This window comes from Eptesicus fuscus, chromosome 15, assembly GCF_027574615.1.
Source record: "Eptesicus fuscus isolate TK198812 chromosome 15, DD_ASM_mEF_20220401, whole genome shotgun sequence".
NCBI classification, from domain to species: Eukaryota; Metazoa; Chordata; class Mammalia; order Chiroptera; family Vespertilionidae; genus Eptesicus; species Eptesicus fuscus.
The window spans coordinates 164,112-191,693 of NC_072487.1; the positions used below are offsets into that span (position 1 = coordinate 164,112).

At 45.7% G+C, this 27,582-nt stretch overlaps 1 protein-coding gene and 1 pseudogene across 1 annotated transcript in view; one reads left to right on the forward strand and one right to left on the reverse strand.

Moving 5' to 3' along the window:
* The window catches only part of TUBGCP5 (tubulin gamma complex associated protein 5), a 109,258-nt gene that overhangs the window by 72,462 nt on the left and 9,214 nt on the right, over positions 1 to 27,582 (forward strand). The window contains exons 13-21 of the mRNA XM_008156876.3: positions 1,131 to 1,399; positions 12,123 to 12,321; positions 13,394 to 13,582; positions 14,682 to 14,864; positions 21,944 to 22,028; positions 22,128 to 22,248; positions 22,682 to 22,851; positions 24,677 to 24,802; positions 25,417 to 25,505. Coding sequence (XP_008155098.2) covers positions 1,131 to 1,399; positions 12,123 to 12,321; positions 13,394 to 13,582; positions 14,682 to 14,864; positions 21,944 to 22,028; positions 22,128 to 22,248; positions 22,682 to 22,851; positions 24,677 to 24,802; positions 25,417 to 25,505 — 1,431 coding nt within the window. The remainder of the gene's footprint in view (positions 1 to 1,130; positions 1,400 to 12,122; positions 12,322 to 13,393; positions 13,583 to 14,681; positions 14,865 to 21,943; positions 22,029 to 22,127; positions 22,249 to 22,681; positions 22,852 to 24,676; positions 24,803 to 25,416; positions 25,506 to 27,582) is intronic.
* On the reverse strand, positions 5,414 to 6,840 carry LOC129151620 (elongation factor 1-alpha 1-like; annotated as a pseudogene).

A 27,582-nucleotide genomic window follows, 5' to 3' on the forward strand; every position in this document is an offset into this window, starting at 1 on the left:
TTCTTTGCAAATCACAATTTTGAGTAATAGTGTGTTCATGAAGGGCCGGGCTGGTAAATGCACACTGCTTTTCATAAAATGAGTTCAGGAAACAACCAGTAGGCTTCGGTCATTCCAATATAAGTCATCAGTAAGACAAAAGTATGGCAATATTACAGAATTGGCCTCTAATATATTTATTTCTCCAAATTAACTACCCTTCAATTAATTGGTTTTTCTAAATAGAATCTGCGATGTGGAACCGTCCGCATCTCAATTCTGAAGTTTGCACTGTGTTTAGGTTTGATTGACAGCTGTCCATTTACTTGGGCAGGAAGGGCAACCGTGATTCCTCAGTGCTCTGGAATGGTGGCCTGCTTCCAGCGCCAGGATAAAGGAGCAGCCTGTCCTCAGGTCCACCGCATGTCCCTCTGTCCTCTCTCATCTTTCTTACTTGACAGTTTTTGTAAAAATGGGATTCTGACTATTAGATGGTGATGAGTATCTATCATTTCATTATTAAAAGCCGTCCAGCCCTAGCCGGTTTGGCTCAGTGGATAGAGCATTGGCCTGTGGACTGCAGAGTCCTGGGTTTGATTCCGGTTAAGGGCCCGTACCTCCATTGCAGGCTTCCAGCTCTGGTCTGAGAGCCTGCAGGAGGCAACCAATTGATATGTCTCTCTCTCATCAGTGTATCTCTGTCTCTCCCACATCAATGTTTCTCTCTGTCTCTTCCCCTCTCCCTTCCATTTTCTCTAAAAAATCAATGGAAAATACTTCCTTGGGTGAGTATTTAAAAAATTTTTTTAAAGTTTAGTTAAGAATCTATGTAGGAAAAAAGATGTGGAATCTGAAGATTACCCTCACAGGAGATGAACAAATTCATCATAGTTTGTTTAATTTTAATTCAGGAAACTTTCTACTTAGTTATATTTTACCTCTGCCATTCAGTGTATTTATCCACTTTTCCATGTTAAACTGAAGTCAGATAAAATATCCCCTGTTATTCATGAACATTGCTTCGTTTTAGCTATAATTGCTGTTACTATGTTTTAGAACGTCTGGATGATATGACAAAGCTAGAACAGACATACTGTTGTTGTTGTTTTTTGGGGGGGAATTAACATTTAAATTATTTTGAATCTCCATAGAAATAAAAATGTTCCAGTAAATCACAGAGACTTTTGGTATGCAACATACACACTGTACAGTATATCAGAAAAGACAGAAAATGAAGAAAAAATGAGTGATAATGCCAGTGCAAGTTCTGGCAGTGACCAAGGGCCCTCCAGCCGACAGCACACCATGGTGTCCTTCCTCAGACCCGTCCTGAAGCAGATCATCATGGCTGGCAAGTCCATGCAGCTGCTTAAACACCTGCAGGTTGGGGACAGCACCATGTGCCAGGCCACGGCCAGAGGTGGGTCCCTTTCCTTGTGCCTCTCTTGCAGCATCGGGGTGATTGTTTTCTTGATTCTTGTCATCCGAGCTACATAATGGTGTAGTTTGAAAATCATCAAAGACTTCTAGTTACATGGAAATTTTCACCATGATCAAGTGAATGGATTATGCTACTCCTGATTGAAAAAAGTTTGTCCTCATTGGGAATTTTGTTGTTGTTGTTGTTGTTGTTGTTGTTGTTGTTGTTGTTGTTTTTAAATCTTTATTCTTGAGATAATTGTAGATGTCCCCGTTTTTACCCCATTGCCCTACTCCACCCAGTTCCCATCCTACCCCAGGCCTTCACCACACTACTGTCTATGTCCACAGGTAAAATCTTTGATAAATCTCTTCCCAAGCCCCCATTCCCTCTGAGATTTGTCAGTCTGTTCCATGCTTCCATGCCTGTGATTCTTTTTTATTCCCTAGTTTATTTTGTTCCTTAGATTTCTTGTTCATTTATTTTGATTTTTAGATTCAATTGTTGATAGATATGTATTTGTTGCCATTTTATTGTTCATATTTTTAATCTCTTCCTATTCTTCCTCCTTCTCTTCCTCTTCCTCTTCTTTTTTTTTTTTTTTAAATATGTTTTTATTGCTTTCAGAGAGGAAAGGAGAGTGATAGAGAGATAGAGACATCAATGATGAGAGAATCATTGGTCAGCTGCCTCCTACACGCCCCCCCAACACACACACACACACACACACACACACACACGCGCGCGGGATCAAGCCCACAACCCAGGCATATTCCCTGACCAGGAATCAACCATGACCTCCTAGTTCATAGGTCAATACTCAACCACTGAGCCATGCCAGCTGGGCTTATTCTTCCTCTTCTTAAAGAATATTTTTGGGCCCTAACCGGTTTGGCTCAGTGGATAGAGCGTCGGCCTGCAGACTGAGGGGTCCCAGGTTCAATTCCGGTCGAGGGCATGTACCTTGGTTGCAGGCACATCCCCGGTGGGGAGTGTGCAGGAGGCAGCTGGTCGATGTTTCTCTCTCATCGATGTTTCTAACTCTCTCTCCCTCTCCCTTCCTCCCTGTAAAAAAAATCAATAAAATATATTTTTTTTTTTAAAAAAAAAGAATATTTTTGGAAGGAACCAAGATGGCAGCACAGGTAAATGCCTTGTACTTGCTGCCTCCCACAACCACATAAAAATTACAACTAAAATACAGAACAACTATCATCCAGAACCGTGGCTAAGCAGAAGTACTACAACTATAGAGGTAAAGAAGAAAGCACACTGAGACTGGTAGGAGGTGCGGAGGCATGCAACGGGCTGGTTCAGCACCCGAGTGTGCTGCTTTTGTGTGTGTGTGTATGTGTGTGTGTGCGTGTGCCATTTTTTTAATTGGGAGGGAGATCGCCTCTGCAGAGGATGCCCGGACGAGCAAGGGGTCCCAGCCCCACACCAGCCCCCCAGCCCAGGCTTCCAGAGCTGAGAAAGAAGTCCCTGCAGGCAGTGAACTATGGACTGTGAAAACCAGGGATTGGGGCTGAGTGCCACGCAGGCTGCTGGAAACCCAGCTGCTCCTCATAAAAGGCCAGCACCGCAAACTGGATTTACAAGCTCCCACTTCCTCTGAGATCCAGTGCTGGGACAGGCTCTGGGGGACCCAGACAGATACGGGGAGAAACTGGACTATCTGGAATCGGGGCAGGACTTAGCGGTGGCTTTCTTCCAGATGGAGGTGCTCACAGTGGTTATTGTTCCTATGCTGCAACCTACCCAGTTGCAGGGCCGACTGGCAGCCATTTCTGTTTGCTCTGCCCTGGAGATTCCCTGAAACTCCCGCCCCACCCAATTTACCATCCCACCCAAGCTGTACACAGTGGCTTTTGCATATGAATTGCCTATCTTTTCTCAACCTAAAACCTGTCAAACAAGCTGCAGCTGCATCAGGGAGCCCCAAAGCTATCAATAAAAGGCTCAAGGCTGGCACCAGCACCAACCTGCCTTGCTTCACAGCTGGGCCTTGCATGGACACTTCCAAACCTGATACAAAGAAGAAGAATCTACAGGTCTTTCTGTAGCTCCTGCTCAATGGCCCCAGGCAGTGGCTGACTTTGCACCTCCTTGGAGATCCAAGAGTGTACCCAGTGGTCAGTGAGAAACCATACCAGATTACAACTCTTCATATCCATAAGTGACACACTCAAGGGGCAGACTCAGTGAGCACCAAAGCCCCACTGAAGCAAGTCCTGCCCCATAAGGGTGTCTCTTGCACAGAAGTTCACACAGTGTAGACACAGCTGATCCTCACAGCTAATTGGCCTGGAGATCAATTCCTCCCAGTGATACCAACAACAATCAAGGCTCAACTACAAGAATGTGCACACAGCCCACAAAGGGGTGCACCAAGAGTGTCTATCTCAAGTAACTGCAGAGGCTTAGCCACTGGGCCCTATAGGATACCTATTACACAAAGCCACTCTATCAACTCAAGGAGACTTAGCAGCTACCCAATACATAGAAACAAACACAGGGAAGCAGTCAAAATGTGGAGACAAAGAAACATGTCACAAATGAAAGAAATAGAAGAAAGCAAACTACTGGATATAGAAATCAAAACCATAGTTACAAGTATACTCAAGAATCATCTAGAAACCTCCAAGGAATTTAGGGAGACCTTCAAGGATCTTAGTGAGAATGCCAAAAAAATGGAAAAGGACCAGTAAGAAATTAAGCATATACTGACTAAAATAAAGAATAACATACAGGAATTCAACAGTAGACTAGAGGATCCTGAGAATCAAGTTGATGATTTGAAATGTGAGGAAGCAAAAAACACCCAACCAAAAGAGAAAAAAGAAAAAAGAGTCCAAAAATATGAAGATAGTGTAAGGAGCCTCTGGGACAACTTCAAGCATACCAATATCTGAATTATGGGGGTGCCAGAAGAAGTGAGAGAGCAAGACTTTGAAAACCTATTTGAAGAAATAATGACAGAAAATTTCTCCTCCTGGTTAAAGAAATAGACTTACAAGTCCAGGAAGCACAAAGAACCCCAAACAAGAGGAATTCATAGAGGACTACATTAAGACACATCATTATTAAAATGCCAAGGGCAAAAGATAAAGAGAGAATATTAAAAGCAGCAAGAGAAAAGCAGTTAGTTACCTACAGGGAATGCCCATATGACTGTCAGCTGATTTCTCAACAGAAACTATGCAAACCAGAAGGTATTGACAAGAAATATTCAAAGTGATGAATAGCAAGAACCTACAACCAAGATTACTCTACCCAGAAAAGCTATCATTTAGAGTTGAAGGTCAAATAAAGAGCTTCCCAGATAAGAAAAAGCTAAAGGAGTTCATCACCACCAAACCAGTATTATATGAAATGCTGAAGAGTATTCTATAAGAAGAGGAAGAAAAAGATAAAGATAAAAAAAAGTTATAACAACAAATACATAACAAGTGAGTTTAAAAATCAAATAAATAAAAAATTTGATGAACAGAATAAACTGGTGAATAGAATAGAATCAAGGGCATAGAAATGGAACAGACTAATGATTCTCAGAGGGAAGAGGGGCGGGATGTGGGGAGAGATTAGACATAGATCTTATATGTATTTATGGATACAGACAATAGGGTGGCGAGGGCCTGGGGTGGGTGGGAACTGGGTGGAGGGGAACTATTGGGGGGGGGGGAGAAGGACATCTGTAATAATCTCAACAATAAAGGTGTTTTTTTTCTCATTAAACTTTGTTATTTTAATGGGTCTCAAAATTCTGTGACAGATTTTTGGTCATGTTGTTTCCATTGAAAAGTACTGATTTTAAAAACTAATGACTTAAAAACTGCCACTCACAAAAGAACCAAATGGTCCACAAAACATTCTCCTTTCCTTCTGAAGGTTTTACGATGCACTGTAGCCATTAACCAGGCTTTTACTAGTAAACTTAAGTGGCCAATTGAGACAAACAGTTCTGAGACTGTTCTTCCACCACTCAGTAAGGCTGGGTGGCGGCAGGTATTGGGGTTAATGCTCATTTAGCTCCTGAGCTTTCTGGGCGGGCTTGGTGACGGCCAGCTCCCGCTGCCTTCTTGCCCACTGCTTTGTTAACACCCTCAGCAACTGCCTGTTTCGTGTCACGAACAGCGAAACGGCCCAGAGGAGGGCAGTCAGAGAAGCTCTCAACACACAGGGCCTTGCCAGGAATCATATCAATGATGGCGGCATCACCAGATTTCAAACACTTGGGGCCATCTTCCAGCTTTTCCCCAGAACAACAATCAATCTCCTATAGCTCAGCAAATTTGCAAGCAATGGGAGCTGAGTGACAACCAGCACAGGTGCATATCCAGCACTGACATGGCCTGGGGGCTTCGGGATAATCACCTGAGCTATGAAGCCAGCTGCTCCCATTAGTGGGTCATTTTTGCTGTCACCAGGCACATTGCCACGAACATCTTTGACAGACACGTTCTTGACGTTGAAGCCCACATTGTCCCCAGGAAGAGCTTCACTCAAAGCTTCATGGTGCATTTCCACGGACTTTACTTCAGTTGTAACATTGACTGGAGCAAAGGTGACCACCTGCCGGGTTTGAGAACACCAGTCTCCACTCTGCCCACAGGGGCAGTTCCAATACCACCAGTTTTGTAGACATCCTGGAGGGGCAGATGCAGGGCTTGTCAGTTGGACGAGTTGGTGGCAGGATGCAATCCAGAGCTTCAAGCAGCGTGATTCCACTGGCGTTGCCATATTTACGGGTGACCTTCCATCCCTTGAACCAAGGCCCATTAGCACATGGCTCCGGCATGTTGTCACCATTCCAACCAGAAATTGGCACAAATGCTACTGTGTCAGGGTTGTAGCCAATTTCCTAATGTAGGTGCTGACTTCTTTAACAATTTCCTCATATCTTCTGGCTGTAGGGTGGTGCAGTGGAATCCATTTTGTTAATACCAACAATCAGCTGTCGCACACCCAGTGTGTAGGCCAGGAGGGCATGCTCACGGGTCTGCCCATTCTTGGAGATGCCTGCTTCAAATTCACCAGCATCAGCAGCCACAATCAGGACAGCAGTCAGCCGGAGATGTGCCTGTAATCATGTTTTTGATGAAATCTCTGTGTCCTGGGGCATCAATGATGGTCACATAATACATGCTGGTCTCGAATTTCCACAGGAGATATCAGTGGTGATACCTCGCTCCCGTTCAGCTTTCAGTTTATCCAAGACCCAGGCATATTTGAAGAAGCCCTTCCCCCATCTCAGCAGCCTCCTTCTCAAATTTCTCGATGGTTCTTTTGTCGATCCCACCACATTTATAGGTCAGATAGCTAGTAGTGGTAGACTTCCCGGAATCTACGTGTCAAGTGACGACAATGTTGACGTGAGTCTTTTCCTTTCCCATCTTGGGTTTGAGTTAATGGTGGTTTTCACAACACCTGTGTTCTGTCGGCAAACCTGTTGCGAAAAAAAGAAGTTTGTTTTTTAAATAAGCTTCCACATTTTATGTAACTGGTTTGGTGGTGGTGAACTCCTTTAGTCTTTTCTTGTTTGTGAAGGAATTTATTTGACCCTCAATTATTTTTTATTTAATAAATCTTTATTGTTCAGATTAATACAATTGTTCCTTTTTCCCCCCATAGCTCCCCTCCACCCGGTTCCCACCCCACCCTCTGCCCTTACCCCCCACCACTGTCCTCATCCATAGGTGTACGATTTTTGTGCAGTCTCTTCCCGTACCTCCCAGACCCCTTTTCCCCTGAGAATTTTCAGTCCACTCCCTTTCTATGCCCCTGATTCTATTATATTCACCAGTTTATTTTGTACATCAGATTTTTAATTCACTTGATTTTTAGGTTCACTTGTTAATAGATATGTATTTGTTGTTCATAATTTTTATCTTTACCTTTTTCATCTTCTTCCTCTTCTTAAAGAATACCTTTCAGCATTTCATATAATACAGGTTTGGTGGTGGTGAACTCCTTTAGCTTTTTCTTATCTGGGAAGCTCTTTATCTGCCTTTCAATTCTGAATGATAGTTTTGCTGAGTAGAGTAATCTTGGTTGTAGGTTCTTGCTATTCATCACTTTGAATATTTCTTGCCACTCCCATCTAGCCTGCATAGTTTCTCTTGAGAAATCAGCTGACAATCATATGGGTGCTCCCTTGTAGGTAATAACTGTTTTTCTCTTGCTGCTTTTAAGATTCTCTCTTTGTCTTTTGCTCTTGGCATTTTAATTATGATGTGTCTTGGTGTGGTCCTTTTTGGATTCCTTTTGTTTGGGGTTCTGTGCGCTTCCTGGACTTGTAAGTCTATTTCTTTCACCAGGTGGGGGAAGTTTTCAGTCATTATTTCTTCAGATAGGTTTTCAGTATCTTGCTCTCTCTTCTTCTGCACCCTCCTAATTCTGATGTTGGTTCGCTTGAAGTTGTCCCAGAGGCTTCTTACACTATGTTCAACTTTTTGGATTCTTTTTTCTTTTTTGCTTTTCCAGTTGAGTGTTTTTTGCTTCTTTGTATTTCAAATCTTTGACTTGATTCTTGCGTTCCTCTAGTCTGCTGTTGGGTCTCTGTATAATATTTTTTACTTCAGTCAGTGTATGTTTAATTTCTAGTTGGTCCTTTTTCATATCCTTGAGGGTCTCGCTAAATTTGTTGGCCTTTTCTAGGAAATTCTTGAAAAACCTTATAACCGTGGTTTTGAACTCTATAGCCAGTTGTTTGTTCTCCTCCATTTCTTTCGTTTGTGATCTGTTTCTTTGTCTCCACATTTTTGCTGCTTCCGTGAGTTGGTAGGGTAGCTTTTTGTGCTAGGTTTCCTATATGGCCCAGTGGGTCAGCCTCCCCAGTTACCTGAGATGGACACTCTTGGTGCACCCCTTTGTGGGCTGTGTGCACAGCCTTGTTGTAGTTAAGTCTTGATTGTTGTTGGTATCACTAGGAGGAATTGACCACCAGGCTAATTGGCTGTGAGGATCAGCTGTGTCTACACCGGGAGAACTTCTGTGATGGAGACAGCCTTATGAGACAAGACTTGCACAATTGCAAAAGCCTCTGTGCTCAGCTTGGATGGGGCGGAGTCTCAGGGCTGAGCAGACAGTCTTGACTTCCCGTCAGCCCTGCCCTATGAGGCCCCTGTGTCTCAGTGTCCCTCGGTAATTGTTGCAAGCACCTCTAAGAGTAAGCCGCCCTCGAGTTTCGCCCGCTGCCAGACAGTCCAGTTTCTCCCCCAATGAATCTGGATTCCCATATTCTCGCCCGGAACAGGAGTTCAGCGTAGTGGAGAGCTTCCGTTTCCCACCCACTATAGAAAGCCAGCGCCGCATTCAGCAGTCAGTCCTCTCTGCGCGCACTCACGCGTGCCTCAAGACCTCTGCCTTTTGCGGCTCTCCTGAGTTTCCGCCTGACAGTCCTGATTCCCCCCGTATAAGCCTGGGTCCCCAGTGTCTCGCCCGGAACTGGGGTTCAGTGCAGTCAGAACTGGGGTTCAGTGCAGTTGGGAGCTTTTGTCTCCTTCCCGCTAGAGAAAGCCAGCCAGGCACTCAGCCGTTCGCATGCGTCTCCGTACCTCAGCCTTTTGCAGCTCCTCTGATTCTCTGTGTGCTTTCCTCTTTCCTTCTAGTTGTAGAATTTCCACTCAGCCAGCTTTCCTGTGGTTCTGGATGATGTTTGTTTTGTCTTTTAGTTGTAATTTTTGAAATTGTTGTGCAAGGCAGCAGTTCGGGTGTTTACCTATGCCGCCATCTTGGTTTCTTCTTTTGACCCTCAATTCTAAATGAGAGTTTTGCTGGGTAGAGTAATCTTGGTTGTTGGTCCTTACTGTTCATCACTTTGAATATCTCTTGCCACTCTCTCCGGCCTGCAAAGTTTCTTTTTTTTCTTTTTTTTAATATATTTTATTGATTTTTTTACAGAGAGGAAGAGAGAGGGATAGAGAGTTAGAAACATCGATGATAGAGAAACATCAATCAGCTGCCTCCTGCCCACCCCCTACTGGGGATATGCCCGCAACCAAGGTACATGCCCTTGACCGGAATCGAACCTGGGACCTTTCAGTCCGCAGGCCGATGCTCTATCCACTGAGCCAAACCAGTTTCGGCCTGCAAAGTTTCTGTTGAGAAATCAGCAGAGAGTGTTATGGGAGCTCCCTTGTAGGAAACTAACTGATTTTCTCTTCCTGCTTTTAAGGTTTTCTCTGTCTTTAACCCTTGGCATTATAATTATGATGTTTCTTGGTGTGGTCCTCTTTGGGTTCCTCTTGTTTGGGACTCTGCTTCCTAGACTTGTATTTTTTTTTTTTTACCAGGTGGGGGAAGTTTTCTGTCATTTCTTCAAATAGGTTTTCAATATCTTGCTCTCTCTCATCTTCTCGCACCCCCTTGTGTGAATGTTGGTAGGCTTGAAGTTGTCCCACGGGCTCTTTAACACTATCTTCATATTTTTGGATTCTTTTTTTTTTTTCTCTCTCTTTTGATTGGGAGTTTTTGCTTCCTCATATTCCAAATCGTTTATTTGATTCTTGGAATCTTCTTCTCTACTGTTGAATCCATGTAAATTATTCTTTATTTCAGTGAGTGTATGCTTCATTTCTGATTGGTCCTTTTTCATGTCTTTGACATTCTCACTAAGATCCTTGAAAGTCTCATAAAAATCCTTGACTAACCTTATAACCGTGGTTTTGAACTCTGTATTCAGTAAGTTGCTTGCTTTTGTTACATGTTTCTTTGTCTCCACATTTTGGCTGCTTCCCTGTGTTTGTTTTTATGTATTGGGTAGAGCTGCTATGTCTCCTGGAACTGGTGGAGTGGTCGTGTGTAGTAGATGTCCTGTAGGGCCCAGTGGCTCAGCCTCCCCCATCACCTGAGCTGGGCACTCCCTGTAGTTGAGCCTTGATTGTTGTTGGCATCACTGGAAGGAGTTGACCTCCATCCAGGCCTATAGGCTCTGAGGACCAGCTGCAACTACAGTGGGAGAGCTGCTGTGTAGGAGGCACCCTATGGAGCAGGACTTGCTTCAGTGGGGCTTTGCTGCTCACTGAGTCTGCCCCTTGAGTGTATCACTCGTAGATGTGTAGAATTGTAATCTGCTATGGTCTGAAGCTGTCCACTGTAGGGTGCACTGGCTCTGGGCCTCCAGGGAGGTGCAAAGTCAGCTACTGCCTATGCTCTGCCTAGGACCACCTGACATGAGCTATGGAGTGATCTGCAGATGGCTGCTAGTGCCAGGCCTGGGCCCTCTTATTGAGAGGTATGGGACATGCTGAGGCCAGCTGCTGCTTGTTTGAGAGATTTTAGCAAAGTCTGAGCCAAGAGAGCCTATTCATATGGTAAGACCACTGCAAAAGCTTGGATTCAGACTGCAAATTGTGTGGGGTCAGATCTCAAGGAGTCACCAGAGTGGGACAAAGAGTGTGAGCCAGATTGATGGAGACTCAGATATGGCACCTGTCTGCGGGCTCTGTGCGGGAAGGTCTCAGCAAAGGAACAATGACAGTACCCCTGTCTAGGAGAATGCTGCCCCCCAGTTCTCACCCTGATGCCAAACAATTCAGTTTCTCCCCACATACCCTGTACCTTTCAAGCTACTGCCCCAGCACTGGAGCTCAGAGGCAGCAAGTCGGTATAAGTTCATGTGCTGAACCTTTAAGAGGAACACCTGTGATACCAGCAACCTCTGTGTCACTCAGCCACAATCCCCATTGGTTTTTATTTTACAGCCTGAAGTTACAGGGATGCTCTTCCCAGCTCTGGAACCCTTGGCTGAGGGCCCTGGTGTGGGGCTGGGACACCTTGCTTCTCACATAGACCTCCACAACCAAGCTATCCCTCCTGATTAAAAGAATACCACACATGGGTATCAGACCACTCTGTTCTGTGGCTCTGCCCCTCCTACCAGCCTCAGTGTGCTTTCTTCTTTAGTCCTCTAGTTGTAGGACTTCCATTCAGCCAGATTTCAGGTGGTTCTGAATGATGGTGGTTCTGTATTTAGTTGTAATTTTTATGTGTTGTGGGAGGCAGCAAGTACTGCATTTACCAGCACCTTGACCAGAAATCTCATATCTTTTATGTGCTTTAATAATATTTTCACTTTATAATATTTCTCTTTTGAATGAATAGTAAAATGTCTGGAGCTTTTCAGGGTCACTGTTAGAAGTGTTTTTTCCAGTGAAATTAAGACTTCCCTGCCGAAACCGGTTTGGCTCAGTGGATAGAGCGTCGGCCTGCGGACTGGAAGGTCCCAGGTTCGATTCCGGTCAAGGGCATATACCTTGGTTGCGGGCACATCCCCAGTAGGGGGTGTGCGGGAGGCAGCTGGTTGATGTTTCTCTCCCATCGACGTTTCTAACTCTCTCTCCCTCTCCCTTCCTCCCTGTAAAAATCAATAAAATATATTTTAAAAAAAGACTTCCCTTAGTGTTATTATCAAAGTGCTGTATGGTATTATGGTAACTTAACTATCAGGCATCCTGCTTAGGGTTATTACCTTGTTCAGAAAAAAGTTAGGTTACACTTTAATGTTTCACCATGAATTTTGCAGTTGTCTGACAGGATGTAAAAATGTTTAGTGGCACTGTATTTGAAAGGTAACGAAACAGGAATAGACCCTCATAATCCAAAGGAAAAATACCAGGCTATATTTAGATAAAATTACATAATAATTCTGAATGCTACTCAATATTATTTACTAGAACATGGCTAATAACATTAAGTAACTTGACATATTTCGTTGTTTTAGATGCAGGAAGAAAAGGCTTGTATAGCCTCTTTCTGGAATCTGTGCAGTCACGCCTTCGACATGGAGAAGAAGCGCGTACACAGCCCCTCACCAAGCAGCAGGCAGCCCGAGGGACCCTCATTAGGATGCAGTCCATTGCGGAGAGACACCTGGAGCTGGACGATGCTCACGACCCCCTGCTGGCAGTCAACTTTGCCAGGTGAAATCCACTGCAGTATCTTCGATGGTAGAAGCAGCAGAATCGATGCAGTATTCAGTAATGTTTATTTCTGCCAGGTGGGGCTTTCCCGCCTTAAAAATAAAAACTTTGTAGCCTCTCCTACCTCATGAATGGAATGCAGGATACTGTGTTCACTTATTTCAGGTGTCTTATTTGGCCTCCATGTTGGTGCAAGTCCACAGATTCTCACGTGCCCTGGGCCGAAGGGAGTGCTGCCACTGGAACCGGAGAAGCTCTAAAACGTCGGGGCTCTGCCTGGCGGGTGGCTCAGTTGATTGAGCATCGTACTGTGCACAGAGAGGCTGCTGGTTCGATTCCCAGTCAGGGCATGTTTGGAAGGCAACCCATTGATGTTTCTCTCACATCAATGTTTCCCTCCCACTCCCTTCCACTATGCATGTCCTCGGGTAAGGATTAAATTAATTTTTTTTAATATGGGTTATGGACGGACATCAGACCTATTGAGTCAGGCCTTCCTTATGTGCAGAATGCACCCTGACCCTTTGAAGCATTTAGGTACTAAACCATCACAGTGCCCCTCACCATCTGATGGCCGTCACTCACTACCAGCTGCCAAATGGCTGCATGTACTTGATCCTAACGACAAAAGTGACTGTGAGAACTGATCCACCCAAAGCATTTCACTTTGTTTTGTTTATCCTCACCCGAGGACATTTTTCCCGTTGATTTTTTCTTTTCTTTTAGAGAGAGAGTGGAAGGGACGGGGAGAGAGAGAAAAACATGGATGTGAGAAAGACACATTGGTTGCCTCCCGTACAAGTCTGGATCAGGGCCGGGGATCGAGCCCACAACTGAGGCACGTGCCTTTGACTGGAATCGAACCTGCAACTCTTCAGTCCATGGGCCCACGCTCTAACCATTGAGCTACCAGCTAGGGCCACTCAAAGTATATTTTGAGGAAAAAGATTTTCTCTTTCTGTAATAGTTGGTGATTTAAAGACTTAACAGTTAAAATGGTACTCTGGAATTTAAGAGAATTCTGTTGACAGCAGCTCTTAAAAAGAAGGCTCATTTTTGTGTGTGTGTAAAGGTTGTATTTGGAACAGAGTGACTTTCACGAGAAGTTTGCTGGTGGAGAGGTGTGTATGGCTAGATCATCGGAATCTGTGACGTGCCAGACGTTTGAGTTAACGCTGAGATCTTGCCTCTACCCCCATATTGACAAGCAGTATCTAGATTGCTGTGGAGACCTCATGCAAACACTGAAAACAGATTACAGGTATGAAGGAGTTCAGTTCGGAAGTAGTCTGTAGTTTATTGTACTTAAGAACAGTTGAGACTATTTTAAAACCTGTATTTCAAGTTAAGTTCTATTAGAGTTGGAAATAATTATGCAGTAAACAATTTTCTTTTGAAAGAATCAATTAACCATTAATGTTTTCTTAACCATGTTGTGAAACTTAATTTTTTGTTTCTGAGATGCTATCCCAAAAGAAAGACAGATAAAGTTTGTTGCACAAAATGCCCATCACAAAATTTGCTATCAGAGTGAAAAACATGAAATTACCAGTTCTTTAAATTATGGCATATCTATAAATATGCCATATTCATATCATGTGTGAATTTTGTAAAGTTCATACAAATAATGTTTATAAAGAGTATTAAATAACATATTTTGTTCTTAAAACTTAAAAAGCAGGATATCTATAATAATAAAAGTGTAATATGCAAATCAACCAAATGGCCAAACAGCAAAATGTCTGGACCACCTTCTGGACGAAACCGGGGCTGCGAGCGCCTCCTCTTGCACGAATTTCGTGCATCGGGCCTCTGGAGTTATAGAATAAGGGCTATATTTTTTTAATGCACAGAAAAAAGACTGGGAAGAAACACCCCAAATATTAACAGTGGGAATTCACTATCAATAGTAGGATTTGGATTCCCTTTTTTTTTTTTTTTTTTTTTTAATCCTCACCCAAGAATATGTTTTCATTGATTTTTTAGAAGATGAGGGAGGGAGAGAGAAAGACAGAAAGAGAGAGAAACATTGATTGGTTGCCTCCTGTATGTGCCCCAACTGGCGATCAAACCTGCATTCTTTCAGTGTATGGGATGATGCCACACCAGCCAGGGCTGGACTCACTATTTCTTATTACACTTTTGTGACTGCCGAGTGTTCTACGTGATGGAAAAATAACTTTCTGATCATTAAAATAAAGCACATGCTATTTTTAGTATTAACAATGTACTTAAGAAGTGTTAGTGTTTCTCATTTTAGTCATTGTGGGATGTAAGCCTGTTTCACTGGAAATGGTAGCGTACAAACCTGTTTCTGATGGAGAATCCTGGCTCAAGTTGCTTATTTTCTCTCCATTCAGGTTGGTGGAGTACTTGCAGGCCATGAGGAATTTTTTTTTAATGGAGGGTGGAGATACCATGTATGACTTCTACACATCAATTTTTGACAAAATAAGAGAAAAGGAAACCTGGCAAAATGTGTCTTTTCTTAACGTCCAGCTCCAAGAAGCAGTAGGACAGCGTTATCCTGAAGACAGCTCACGGTAAAGTATGGGCGGCACTTTCATTTTCAGTGTGACCAAGTAAACCACGTGCCGTGCACCCTTCTGTGAATTTTTGTGTGTTACTTAATCCTCACACGAAGCCTGTGGATTTTGCTGCTGTTATTTTACATATTGGAAAAGCAAGGCAGCAGGAAGCTAAGTGACTTGCCCACTAAACAAACGGGGATGACAAGATGGGCTGTTCGGCTGTCAGGCTGTGCCGAGTGGCTGTCCCTCCAGCAGCTGCCCTGGCCTCCTCCGTGACAGTCGGGGTCTGTGGGAGCTCCGGCCTCGTGGGCCCTCACTCCTGCCACATGCTGCTCAGACCCAGTCACAGGCAGCCCGGCTCAGGAGTGAGAAGGAGATGCAGAGTTGTATGTTTCAGCTCTTCCTTCCTGCGGAGCAGCTGGGCCAGGTCTGGGGGTCGGTGCCGCCAAGTCTTCGTAGCACAGGGATCCCACCCACCCCATCGTGCTCAGTCCCTTCCTCACTCTCCTTTGAAATAAATAACGCTAATGGTTTTAAGGCATTATTTTTTTCACAGCCATGCTGGTTACTGACCATCTATTGCTGGTAGTAGATGGAATAATTCCTTTTGTTTTTATTTCATTCTCTTATTACCTTTGATTCTTCCATAAAAAACAGAATTTCATCAGTAATGTAGTTAGTAAAAGCAGGGTAACCGCTCCGTTCTTTTCCAGATGAGAAATTAGTGCCCAGCATCCCAGAGGGGCCAGAGAAGTTTATGTTTTTCAATATCAGTAGAAACCCATGAATTTTGCTATTTTTTATAAGTTTTCATCTATGACATTCATTTTTTTTAATATTTTTAGACAGGAAGGAAGAAGAAGAGAGAAACATCCATGTTAGAGCGAAACATTGACCCTGCACACCCCCTGCGGGGATCGAGCTCCACACCGGGCCTGTGCCCTGGTATGGGGAGCCGCCCGGCCAGCTGAGCCCCACCGGCCAGGCCGCAGTCCGTCTCTGCTTGCTGCTGCCTGTCCAGGCTCGCCCTGAGCTCGTCCTGCGCTCGCCCTGCCCAGACCCAGTGCCTCTCAGCGCTCGGCTGTTGGGAGGCTCCGAAGTCTCAGCTGGGCTGGAGCACACCCGCCGGCCTGGGTGGTCACCACTTCGGGGCTCGGTGTGGACAGAGCTAGGAGACGTGGAGAGAGAGAAGCTCTTACCGGTATTTCCAGTGGATGTTAACGATGACAGGTTTCATTTCTATCTTCCTTTGAATGTCAGTAACACATTACGGTCACAGGCCTTGGTTTTGTTCTGTAATAAATAGTAATAGTTCCAAAGTACCAACAAGCCCCCCAAAACATGCTTGGGATTGTTTTCTTGTACTTCTGGTCATCTGCATTCCAAGGTCAATTGGAATAGCTCTTCCTGTGATTAGACCAGCATTGACAAAGGGTTACAGTTTATTTCTACTTCCAGGAATTGCTTCCTCCCACCTTAGTTCCTTTTTTTGTTTTTGTTAATTCTCACCCGAGGATATTTTTTTTTTAATATATTTTATTGATTTTTTCACAGAGAGGAAGGGAGAGGGATAGAGAGCTAGAAACATCGATGAGAGAGAATCATCGACCAGCTGCCTCCTGCACACCCCCTACCGGGGATGTGCCCGCAGCCAATGTACATGCCCTTGACCAGAATCGAACCTGGGACCTTTCAGTCCGCAGACCGACGCTCTATCCATTGAGCCAAACTGGTTTCGGCTAAGGATATTTTTTTCATTGATATTTAGAGCGAGTGGAAAGGAGGGAGAAGGGTAGGCGGGGAGAGAGAGAAAGAAACATTCATGTAGAGATACATCAATTGGTTGCCTCCCACATGCTCCCCGACCAGGGCCGGGAATCAAACCTGCAACACAGGTATGTGCCCATCGCTGGGAATCAAACCGGTGACCCTTCGGTGTGTATGCCGGCACTCTAACCATTGAGCAGCACCAGCCAGGGCAGTTCCATTTTGTTTTTGAATTAGGTAAAACAGCTGTGCGTTCTTAAATTGAAATCACTGGTACAAAGGTACTTTTAGGGACACCTGGCTTCTGTTTTACCTTCCCTGTAGGTAATCATGTTTATTAGATTTTGTTTTATCCTTGTTATGTTTACTTTTTGGACCAAAAACGTGTGTATGTGTTCCTTTTCCTCTTTGCATGTTACATGAAAGGCAGCACAGTCCACACCCTCCACACCTGCTTAGCAGGGCGTCCTTTCCCAGCGACTGATTTCTGGTTTCTCGTATCCATCAGCTCCTGCGCCATAGGGGCCACCGGTTCTGATTCTCGCTGTGCGTGTGCGGGGCTGGCCTTGCACAGTTCACCTCACTGTGACTCGAAGTAGATTTCTAGAATGGGATTGCAGCGAAGAGTAAACATGTGTGTGATTCTGCTGGGTCCCACCAGACCCTCCTCCCACAGGCTGTATCCCCTCTGAATCCCGGGACCCTCCTCCCACAGGCTGTATCCCCTCTGATTCCCGGGACCCTCCTCCCACAGGCTGTGTCCCCTCTGTTCCCGGGACCCTCCTCCCACAGGCTGTATCCCCTCTGAATCCCGGGACCCTCCTCCCACAGGCTGTATCCCCTCTGTTCCCGGGACCCTCCTCCCACAGGCTGTATCCCCTCTGTTCCCGGGACCCTCCTCCCACAGGCTGTATCCCCTCTGTTCCCAGCAGTGCTGGGTCCCACCAGACCCTCCTCCCACAGGCTGTATCCCCTCTGTTGCCAGCAGTGCTGGGTCCCACCAGACCCTCCTCCCACAGGCTGGGTCCCCTCTGTTCCCAGCCGTGCGCAGAGTGGCTTTGCCCACAGCTTCGCCCCCACAATGTGTTGTCAAACTTGGATTTTTGCCATCTGACTGTGAGAAATGGTATCTCAGTGTAATTTTAATTCCCATTTTTAAAATATGAGTGAGCTTTGTCATCTTTCCAAATGTTTGTTTTTGCGTTTCTCTTAGAACAGCTGTTCATGTCTTGGACACGATTTCTATCAGCATCAGGTTGTCGGTCTTTATCATCTTTTTCTATGTTTCGGAGCTCTTGAGTTTGGTCTCCCACTTTGACATTGGTCTTTTTGTTCTGCTTGTCATATAATCATTTTTGTTGCGTATAGTCATGCAGATTTTTTTTTAGTTTTATAATGTAACAGTCTTTCTCTTATTACCCCTGGATTTTGAGTCATAGTTAAGAAGGTTTTACTCCCTTCCAGTTATATTTAAATTCACCCTGTTCCAATGTTTGAATTGATGTTTTACATTTATATATTGATTCGTTTGGAATTTATCCAGCTAAATAGGAGAAATAGATCCAGCTTAATCTTTTTCCAAATGACTGGTTGGTTCTCATCACTTTAAAAAAACAAAAAAAAACAAAATATATCTTTCCCTCATTTATTTAAGACTAGATGCCCGGTGCACGAAATTCGTGCACTGGGGAGGGTGTCCCTCAGCCTAGCCTGCACCCTCTCCAATATGGGACCCCTAAAGAGATGTCCGACTGCCCGTTTAGGCCCGAAATCAAGCCTAAACCTGCAGTTGGACATCCCTCTCACAATCTGGGACCCCTGGCTCCTAACCGCTCACCTACCTGCCTGATTGTCCCCTAACTGCTCCCTTGCTGGCCGGATTGTCCCCAAATACCCTCCCCTGCTGGCCTGATCACCCCCAAGGCTTTTATTAGTATAGATATGACCCTGCACAGAAAATTTTACTAACCCTGCTTTACAATAAGGGCTTGACGATTGAATCATTAGGACCAGACACCAAGATTTCCTTTCTTTGAATAGTGGAGGGGATACTTATCTTGTCTTTAAGTTGCCCGGAAATTAAAATGAGATAATGACTTAGAAAAGTATAAAAGTATAAAAGCACCATATAAAGACAACTATCTTTTTAATGAAGTGGTAAAATGAAAAACACTATTTTTATTCTCCCCTTCCTTCCTTTACAGCTTTTATTTAAACTTTGAAATTTATAAAAATTTCACTCCAATTTTCATTTCTTTACATTCAATATTATTTTGTATTGGTTTCAGGTTTTACATTAGTTACAGAATAGTGGTTAGACAATCATACACTTTACAAAGTGTTCCCCGATATTTCTAGTACCCACCTGGCATCATACCATCATTACAACACTATTGACTATATTCCCTATTTAAGTGACAATGGGTTTACAGGTTCCTTTCAGTCTTTCTTTTGTGTTGCTCGTCCTTTTCTTTCTCACTTCTTCCCTCATTTTCTTCATATAGTATCTCAATTGGCCATCAAAGCTCAGTGAAGGCACTGGGACACGATTCATCCATTTTACAGACCAGGAAACTGAGGCCAATTCCAGTTGGCTGTGGAACTTGACTCAGCACACAGGAAGCCCTCAGAGCCATGCTCTCTGCGCTTCCTAAGGGGCAGCCGCCCAGCAAACAGAACAAACCTTCCCATTAGGCTTCTGAGCCTCTTTCTCGAGCACCTCTTCATTGCGGATGCTCCACATTCTTTCCTCTCCCCGTCCCCTGCCCCCCATTCTTTACTGCCCCCACTTCTCCGAAGCAGGTGGAAGGCTTCGCACTCACTGCCTAGGCATGCTCTGCCATGGGGCAGGGCACCGCAGGCTTGCTTTTGGGTCAAGGCAGGAGCAGGAGTCACTGCCTCTGAAGTGTGAAGGCCGCCTGAGCGAGGCCCATTAGCACTGGGAGCTTCTCTGAATCACATCAGTCAGTCCAGTACCCTGCAGTGTGGCACCCCTCCACTGAGGTGGCACCACCCCTCAACCCCCGTCTCAGGGGTGAGGGTCCTTGCCCCTCTGCTCGGGAGTCCTTCCATGCCCCTTGATCCCTGGCTGGGCCCACCCACGTCTTGGGGGCACTGCAGAACCTCTGTCTCTCTGCAGATGAGGCAGATCCCTGCCCTCGGTCTCCATGAAGCTATGAATCTCAGCAACCCCATGCCTGCAATGTGCCCAGGGACCCCTGGAGCGGCTAGGGTCCGGCCTTGCCTCCCCTGGGCAGCGATCTTCCCAGGGACCCATGGGAGTGGCTAGGCGGGTCCGGCTTCACCTCCCCTGGGCGGCGATCTTCCCAAGGACCCATGGGAGTGGCTAGGTGGGTCCGGCTTCACCTCCCCTGGGCGGCGATCTTCCCAGGGACCCCCAGGGAGTGGCTAGGCAGGCGCTGCCCCTCCAGGGGCCTGTAATGGACCCGGACCCCTCCTGTGCCATCTGGCGCTGCCCACCCCACCGCCTCCCAGGCCATGGATCGGTATCTTGTGGTCGGTGTCTGGCGCTGCCCGCAGGGCCTCCTCCGCCCCATGGACCCATACCCCCGGAAGCAGGCCATGGTGCTGCCCGCTCTGCCTTCATATGCAAATTAACCGCCATATTTGGTGAGTTAATTTGCATACTCACTCTGATTGGCTGTGGGCATAGCCAAGGTACGGTCAATTTACATTTTTGTCTATTATTAGGTAAGATGCCACTATATCTTTAAATTTTCATATGTATTTGGGCCTCTTTCTAGATTTTTCATTCTATTTCATTGTTCTTTTTATTTGTGTGCCCGTTGCATTTTGTTTTAATAGGGTTTTCCTGGCTATTCTTGCTTATTTATTTTTCTAAATGCACTTTATCTTCAAGTGTCCGGCTCTACAAAAACATAAACCTAGATGCCATTTCTTTTTTAAATATATTTTATTGATTTTTTACAGAGAGGAAGGGAGAGGGATAGAGAGTTAGAAACATCGATCAGCTGCCTCTTGCACACCCCCCACTGGGGATGTGCCCGCAACCAATGTACATGCCCTTGACTGGAATCAAATCTGGGACGCTTCAGTCCAAAGGCCGACGCTCTATCCACTGAGCCAAACCGGTCAGGGCTAGATGCCATTTTTTTTAATTGATTTCAGAGAGGAAGGGAGAGGGAGAAACATCAATGATGAGATAGAATCATTGATTGGCTGCCTCCTGCACACCCCCTACTGGGGAGCCTGCAACGTGGGCATGTGCCCTTGACCGGAATCAAACCTGGGACCCTTCAGTGTGCAGGCCGATGCTCTATCCACTGAGCCACACCGGCCAGGGCATTTTTTCTTTTTCTGAGATTGCATTCATCCATAGGTTACCTCAGGGCCAGGCGCCGCCCACCCCTCCTGCCATGGCTTCCATGCGCTCTGCACATCTGTCTGCCCCTCAGGCTTCCGGAGTCCCAGGGAGAATCTCCTGGGCTCAGCATCAAGGCCAAGGCGGTTCCCGACCTTGCACTCCTCCCCAGCCCCCCGGAGACCCCTTGCCCTCCTCCCTCAGCACTCGTTCCTGGGCAAGTCCCTTCCCTACTGATGGCTTCTTCGACCCCTGATGACCTGGAAATCAGTGGTTTGGCCCAAGAGCCTGCACAGCCAACACCTTTGACTGCTCGAATGTCACATATCCCTGTGTCTTCAGTGCTGCTCATCTGAAAGCTCCTCTCTGATGCCTCCTGACAGCTCTTAGCTTCTCCCCTTTCTTGACCCCACAAGCCACCAGTTACTGCGTAAGCCAGCAGCACCTGCACCCTCACACGCAGGCCCCTCCCTGTGTCCTCGGGACAGATGTGTGGGGCTTCTCTGGGGAAGGAGCGGTTCTTGCTGCAACTCGAAAGCCACATTCGAACCAGTGTTAGGGACGAGTGGATAAAATGAGCTTTAGGATCAGACCCCACTTCACACACACACACATACACACTCAGGGTGAGCAGAGGTTTGCTTCTGAGCCCGTTGCCTGCATTTTTTCAGAATTAAGCACCCTGCCTTCGTCTCTTCCTAACTAACCTACTGCCACTGTGAAGTGTCTCTTCTCTTTTATAGCTAAACCCCGTATTTGAAAACTTTTCCCTCTTATTTCCAAAGCCAAATTCCTATTCTGGAATATATGTCAGAAAATATCCCTTTCTTGGAATATTTGCACTCCTTTTATGAAATACTGTGTCTTTTTTTGGAATACAATGTAAATAAAATAAGTGTTAAAGTGATAAGGGTTTTCTTAAAGAGCATTTTTATATGAGCATAATATTCTCACAAACTAAAACTAAATTTCTTTTATCTAGTCTGTCTATATCTTTTGAAAATGTGGACACAACTAAGAAGAAACTCCCCGTTAACATTTTAGACGGCCTGACTCTGAGCTATAAGGTAGTGCTGGCCCTCCTTGTGAGAACATTGCTGTCTGTTAATGAGAATGCGCCTCATCAGAACACTTTCTGTCCTGATTTCCTGTTCTTGTTTTCACAGGTCCCATGGCCTGTGGACATTGTTATAAGTTCAGAATGTCAAAAAATTTATAATCAGGTGTTCCTTCTCTTACTGCAAATAAAATGGGCAAAATACAGTCTGGATGTTTTACTATTTGGTGGTAAGATTTGTTTTCAGCAGATAAATTATCATTTAATTTTAGCCCTGAAAAGAGGTTGGTATATACAAGTACCAAAATGATATGTATTCATAGCAGCATTTTTACAGATGTCAGAATTAATGTCCCTGAATGAAATACCAGACATATATACAGTTAACCTGAAATACAACAATTTGATTTGGAATTTAACCAGAATAATAGCTCATCTTAGGTAATGTGAAAATTCTAATGACAAGTTCATGGGACTTTGCATGTGCATTTTTGATAACAGCAATCATTCAGATGATAGGGAAACTTCTCAGAGCTTAACTTCCAGAGACTCTGAGGGGGGTCCCTGCCGTGCACATGATAACCACGGGCCAAGGCCCTGCCCTGAGCAGGAGGGTCAGCTCAGAGTGGAGCCGTCCCCCACTGCTCTCTGAATCCTTTACAGAACTAGCTGGACAGCCACCACTGCAGGACGGGCTTTTGTGTGGACAGGAAATGGCTGCCCAGTTTGGACCACAGAAGAAACCAGTGAGGCAGCAGATTCATCGCATGTTCCTCTTGCGCGTGAAGCTTATGCACTTTGTAAACAGCTTACACAACTACATCATGACCAGGGTTCGTATCTGTTTATAGAGAACTACAGGCCTGCTGCACGACATTTGTGCACAGAGGGGGAGGGGGTCTCTCAGCCCGGTCTGCACTCTTTCACAGTCTGGGAACCCTCAGGGGATGTCCGACTGATGGCTTAGGCCCGCTCCACACAGTTGAACATCCTTAGCACTGCCATGGAGGCAGGCTGCTGCACTCTTCAGTCATCAGCCCAGCTTGTGGCTGAGGAGTGCACTGACCACCAGGGGGTAACTCCTGCGTTGAGCATCTGCCCTCTGGTGGTCAGTGTGTGTCAATAGCAACCAGTCTTTCCGCCGTTCAGTCAATTTGCATATTACCCTTTTATCACATAGGACTAGAGGCCCATTGCACGAAGAGATTTTTGCAATAGGCCTTCCTTCCCTTGGCTTCCAGCACCGGTTTTCCTCCGGCACCCGGGACCCAGGCCTTCATTCCAGCTGGAGTCTGCCTTCTTCGCTGCAGACTCCAGCTGGAGTCTGCAGTCTTGTGTTTGCTGCGGCACTCCGCTCCTGTAGATCCCTCCGCCCCCCACCCTCCCTCTCATAGCAGGTGTCCTGCCCGGCCTGGACACTCCGTGCCTGGAGCAGCTGGGCAGACGCCATCTTTGGTCTTCTAATTTGCATACTCATTCTGATTGGCTGTGGGCATAACCGAGATACGGTCAATTTACATGTTTGTCTATTATTAGGTAAGATTCCTTCCAACAGTCATACACCCAGAGGAGCCCCCCACGTACTCCTAGACTGTAAATGTGAAAATAGCCCCTAGAAAAACTTTGGTCATGAAACTGTGGCAGTGGGGTAGGGAGGGGCTGTTTTTGAGACGTGTGTCCCGTCAGCCCTCCTGTCCCCCAGGACGGGCACAGCCAGCGCCCTCTTTGGGAGTTGCCTCCTACCTGCTGTGGAAGCCTCTGAACTTGACAGTGTTGACAGTGGCCCCTGGAAACCGCTTCACCTTTGGATAGCAGCCAGAAGCTGTCAGGCCAGTGTGGAGTGTCAGGGGGAAGAAACCACCAGATCACATCCTCTTTTCTTTTCTTCAGAACAAGAAACTTAGTTACAGTGCAAGTGTTTCTTACACATCTTAGAGCCAGCTCAAGGGAAAGTGCTGAGCGAGGCGCTCAGCTGTGTGAATGATGGCTGTGTTACTGGAGGGCAGGACTCGCTGGGAGTTTCAGGTGGTTGCCAAAAACACTTCTAGTCACACTCTCTCTAGTTCTGAACCCACTCTGGGGAAGTGAGTCCTCCCGCCTCCGTGTCAGACCTGCTGCGCTCTGCCTCCTGGCCTGCAGCGCGGCCTTCCGAGCGCTGGCCTCAGCCTCCGTGCGGAGGAAGCGGCCGGAGGATCAGGTGTGCAGTTTGAGTACAGGAAGCAGTTTATTTCTGTATTATTGATTAATTATTATAGCATTTCTTTGTATTACAACTGTAAACTTACTTTGCCCACCTCTATATAGACAATGGAACTTAGAAAAACTTGTTCAATTTACCGATAAATTTTTTAATTTTTATATTTCAAAAAAATTAGTGCATCCCTAGCCAACTTTGACGGTGGATAGAGTATCGCACTGAAGGGTCCCAGGTTCAATTTCAGTTAAGGGCATGTGTCCAGGTTGCAGGCTTGATCCCCAATGTGGGGCGTGTAGGAGGTAGCCGATCTAGGAATCTCATCACTGATGTTTCTCTCCCTTTCCCTTCTTCTCTGAAATCAATAATAATATTTTTTAAATAAAATAAAAGAAAGTTTTGTGTGGGGTTACACAAGTTCTCCAACAAGAAATCTGATTATACTTTCATTTTTCTCTTCCAAGATTCTTCACAGTACAGGGTTGGAATTTCAACATCAAATCGAGGAAGCCAAGGATTTAGATCAATTGATTAAAATTCACTATAGATATTTGTCAACCATCCATGATCGATGTCTGCTGAGAGAAAAGGTACGTGAGACGGGACATCACCAGTAATATTGTCCCCTAGGCGGGAACGAAGCTGGGAAGGGAGGTTGCCTCTGGGCTTTGGAATGTTCTAGTTATTAGGTTTCTGTTCTGTAGAATATTCTTTAAGGAAAGACCAGACCACATGAGGTTACAAATTTAGAGAAACCGTGAGAATTCTGTTGCCAGCCCGGCCTCACCTGCTCTGCGCGTAGTCAGTTGGGAATGTTGGTCTGCACCTGTGACATAAGAGTGCTGTTTGGGAAGTGCGCCCACCTTAGTGTGACTGGGGGTGAAGTCCTCTTACAGCCATTGGAAATGCTTGCCTCGTTTCGATGGTGAATTTCAGTGACTGTCCCTGGAGAGGGGTCGGATTGTGCTGCCGCCGCCTGTGCTACGGGCGCCGTGTGTGTGTGTGTGTGTGTGTGTGTGTGTGTGTGTGTGTGTGTGTGTGTGTGTGGCCGGGCCCCGTGCGCAGTCCGAGCCAGGCGCCCTTCTGCGCAGCACGCAGCCGTCGTGCTGAGGGACTTGCTTGGTGACTGAGTGAGGTAAAAGCTTTGGTGTCCGTGTCCAAACGTAGGTACCAAGACGGTGATCTGTCCGTCTTTGATCTGCAGGTCAGCTTTGTGAAGGAAGCCATCATGAAGGTGTTGAACTTGGCGCTCATGTTTGCAGATGGCTGGCAGGCCGGCCTTGGGGCGTGGCAGTAAGTATGTGGCTTATGGAGCCTCTGTGCTGCAAGTGTTTTCATTGGCTCCATCCTGAGAGTTTGTTTTCATCTTGGCAACACATCACATACCACATATTTAAGGAAAAAATTGAAGAATCTGCTCACCTAATCTAGACAACATCAGGACTGTGCGATTCTTTTGTGAGCAGTAAAATAATAAAAACTTGACGTCTTTTAATGAGGACAAATATCCTTATATTACATTCATGTTTTGTTGTGTAGGTTTGTTAAATGTTTATTTTCGATGCATAAAGCATACATAGAAGTAGAGAAAAAAGGACAGAACGGACCCAAGGCACCCTCACTCCGCCTCAGCAGGCGCCAGCTTTAACTAGTTCTGCTTACTCACCACTCTCTGAATGGATCTTAAAGCAAATTCTAGAAGCCATGCTACACTGTAGTCCCAAGTTGTATTTGAGATGAGCCCTAGAAGAAGGATTCTGTATTCGATGTGTGGGGTGCTCATGACTCACGGCAGCACAGGGAGGGTAAGCGCCCTGCCGGCAAAGGGCGTGAGGACCAGGAGTCGCCTGCCTGAGCACCCTGCCACGTCCTCACTGTGAGCTCACATGTACAGCTGAGCAGTGAGTTTTTCTCTGCCTTACTCATAAAATCAGTGTAATGCTGCAATTTCTTATTTTTCAATTACAGTTGGCCTTCAACATTATATTAGTTTCAGGTGTACAGCATAATGGTTAGACATTTGTATACCTTATAAATTGACCACCCCCAATGTAATGCTGCCGCCGTTACTTCCCTCAATGAAAAGTGCAAGTCCCATTGCCTGGTTGTTGTGATAACAGCTTGTCCTTAACTTGTGAGATGAGAGGTTGTTGTAGTGCTCATCCATTTTAAATCTTGGCCTGTGGCTATATCAGAATACTTTGGCTATACAAACTAAGATAGCAAGTAAAATCCATGATTGCAGGAATGGAAATGGAAGTCTTACTGGCTTCATTATTGCCATCTCAGAGTATGTAAAGCATATTTCTCTTTCTATGTAACTGGGGTGGAGAAAAAATAACACTGCTGCATATGCTTTACTTAAAATTGAACAGTTTCCATTTCTTCAACCAGCCGATTATAAGAAAAAAACAGAGGTGCCCTGGCCGGGTGGCTCAGTTGGGACACCATACAAGAGGGACCTTATCGATGTTCACTCATTTGCGTGCGCTCTCTCTCTCTCTCTCTTTCTCTCTCTCTCTCCTCCCCTCCCTCCCTCCCTCCCCCTCACCTCTCTCTCTTTCCCTCTCTCTCCCCCTTTCTCTTGGGCCTGGCTGGTGTGACTCAGTGGTTGAGCACCAACCTATGAACCACTAGGTCACAGTTCAATCCCTGGTCAGGGCACATGTCCTGGTTGTGGGCTCGATCCCCAGTAGGGGACATCAGGAGGCAGCCAATCAATGATTCTCTCTCGTTTATGTTTCTAACTCTTTCTCCCTCTCTCTTCCTTTCTGAAATCAATTTTTTTAAAAAGAGTAGTATTAGTTTCAGATCCCAGCTTTTCATTACTTTGAATACTTTATGTTGTTCCCTTCTGGCCTGTAGTGTTTCTGTTGAGAAATCAGCAAGGGCACATGTCCGGAGTGCAGGCCTATAGTGTTTCTGTTGAGATCCCCCTTATAAGTAACTGTCTCTCTTCCTGACCTTAAGATTCTCTTTGTCTTTTTTTCTTTAATATGTTTTTATTGATTTCAGAGACAGAAAAGGAGAGGGAGAAAGAGACAGAAACATCAATGATGAGAGAGACTCATTGATTGGCCTCCTCCTGCAAGCCCCACACTGGGGATCGAGCCCACAACCCAGGCATGTGCCCTGACCGGGAATGGAGCTGTGACCTCCTGGTTCCTGGGTCCACACACAACCACTGAGCCACATTGACCAGGCTGGGCATTGTTTCTGTGTCTCACCATGTTAGTTACCTTTTGTGTGTATTTCTGTTTATTAAATAGAACTCCTCTGATTCCGTCTTTATGATGTGGCCTTGTGCAGTAAATGTCCTGCAGGACCCGGTGATGTGGTCTCCTTGACTCCTGAACTGGATGCTGGGGTG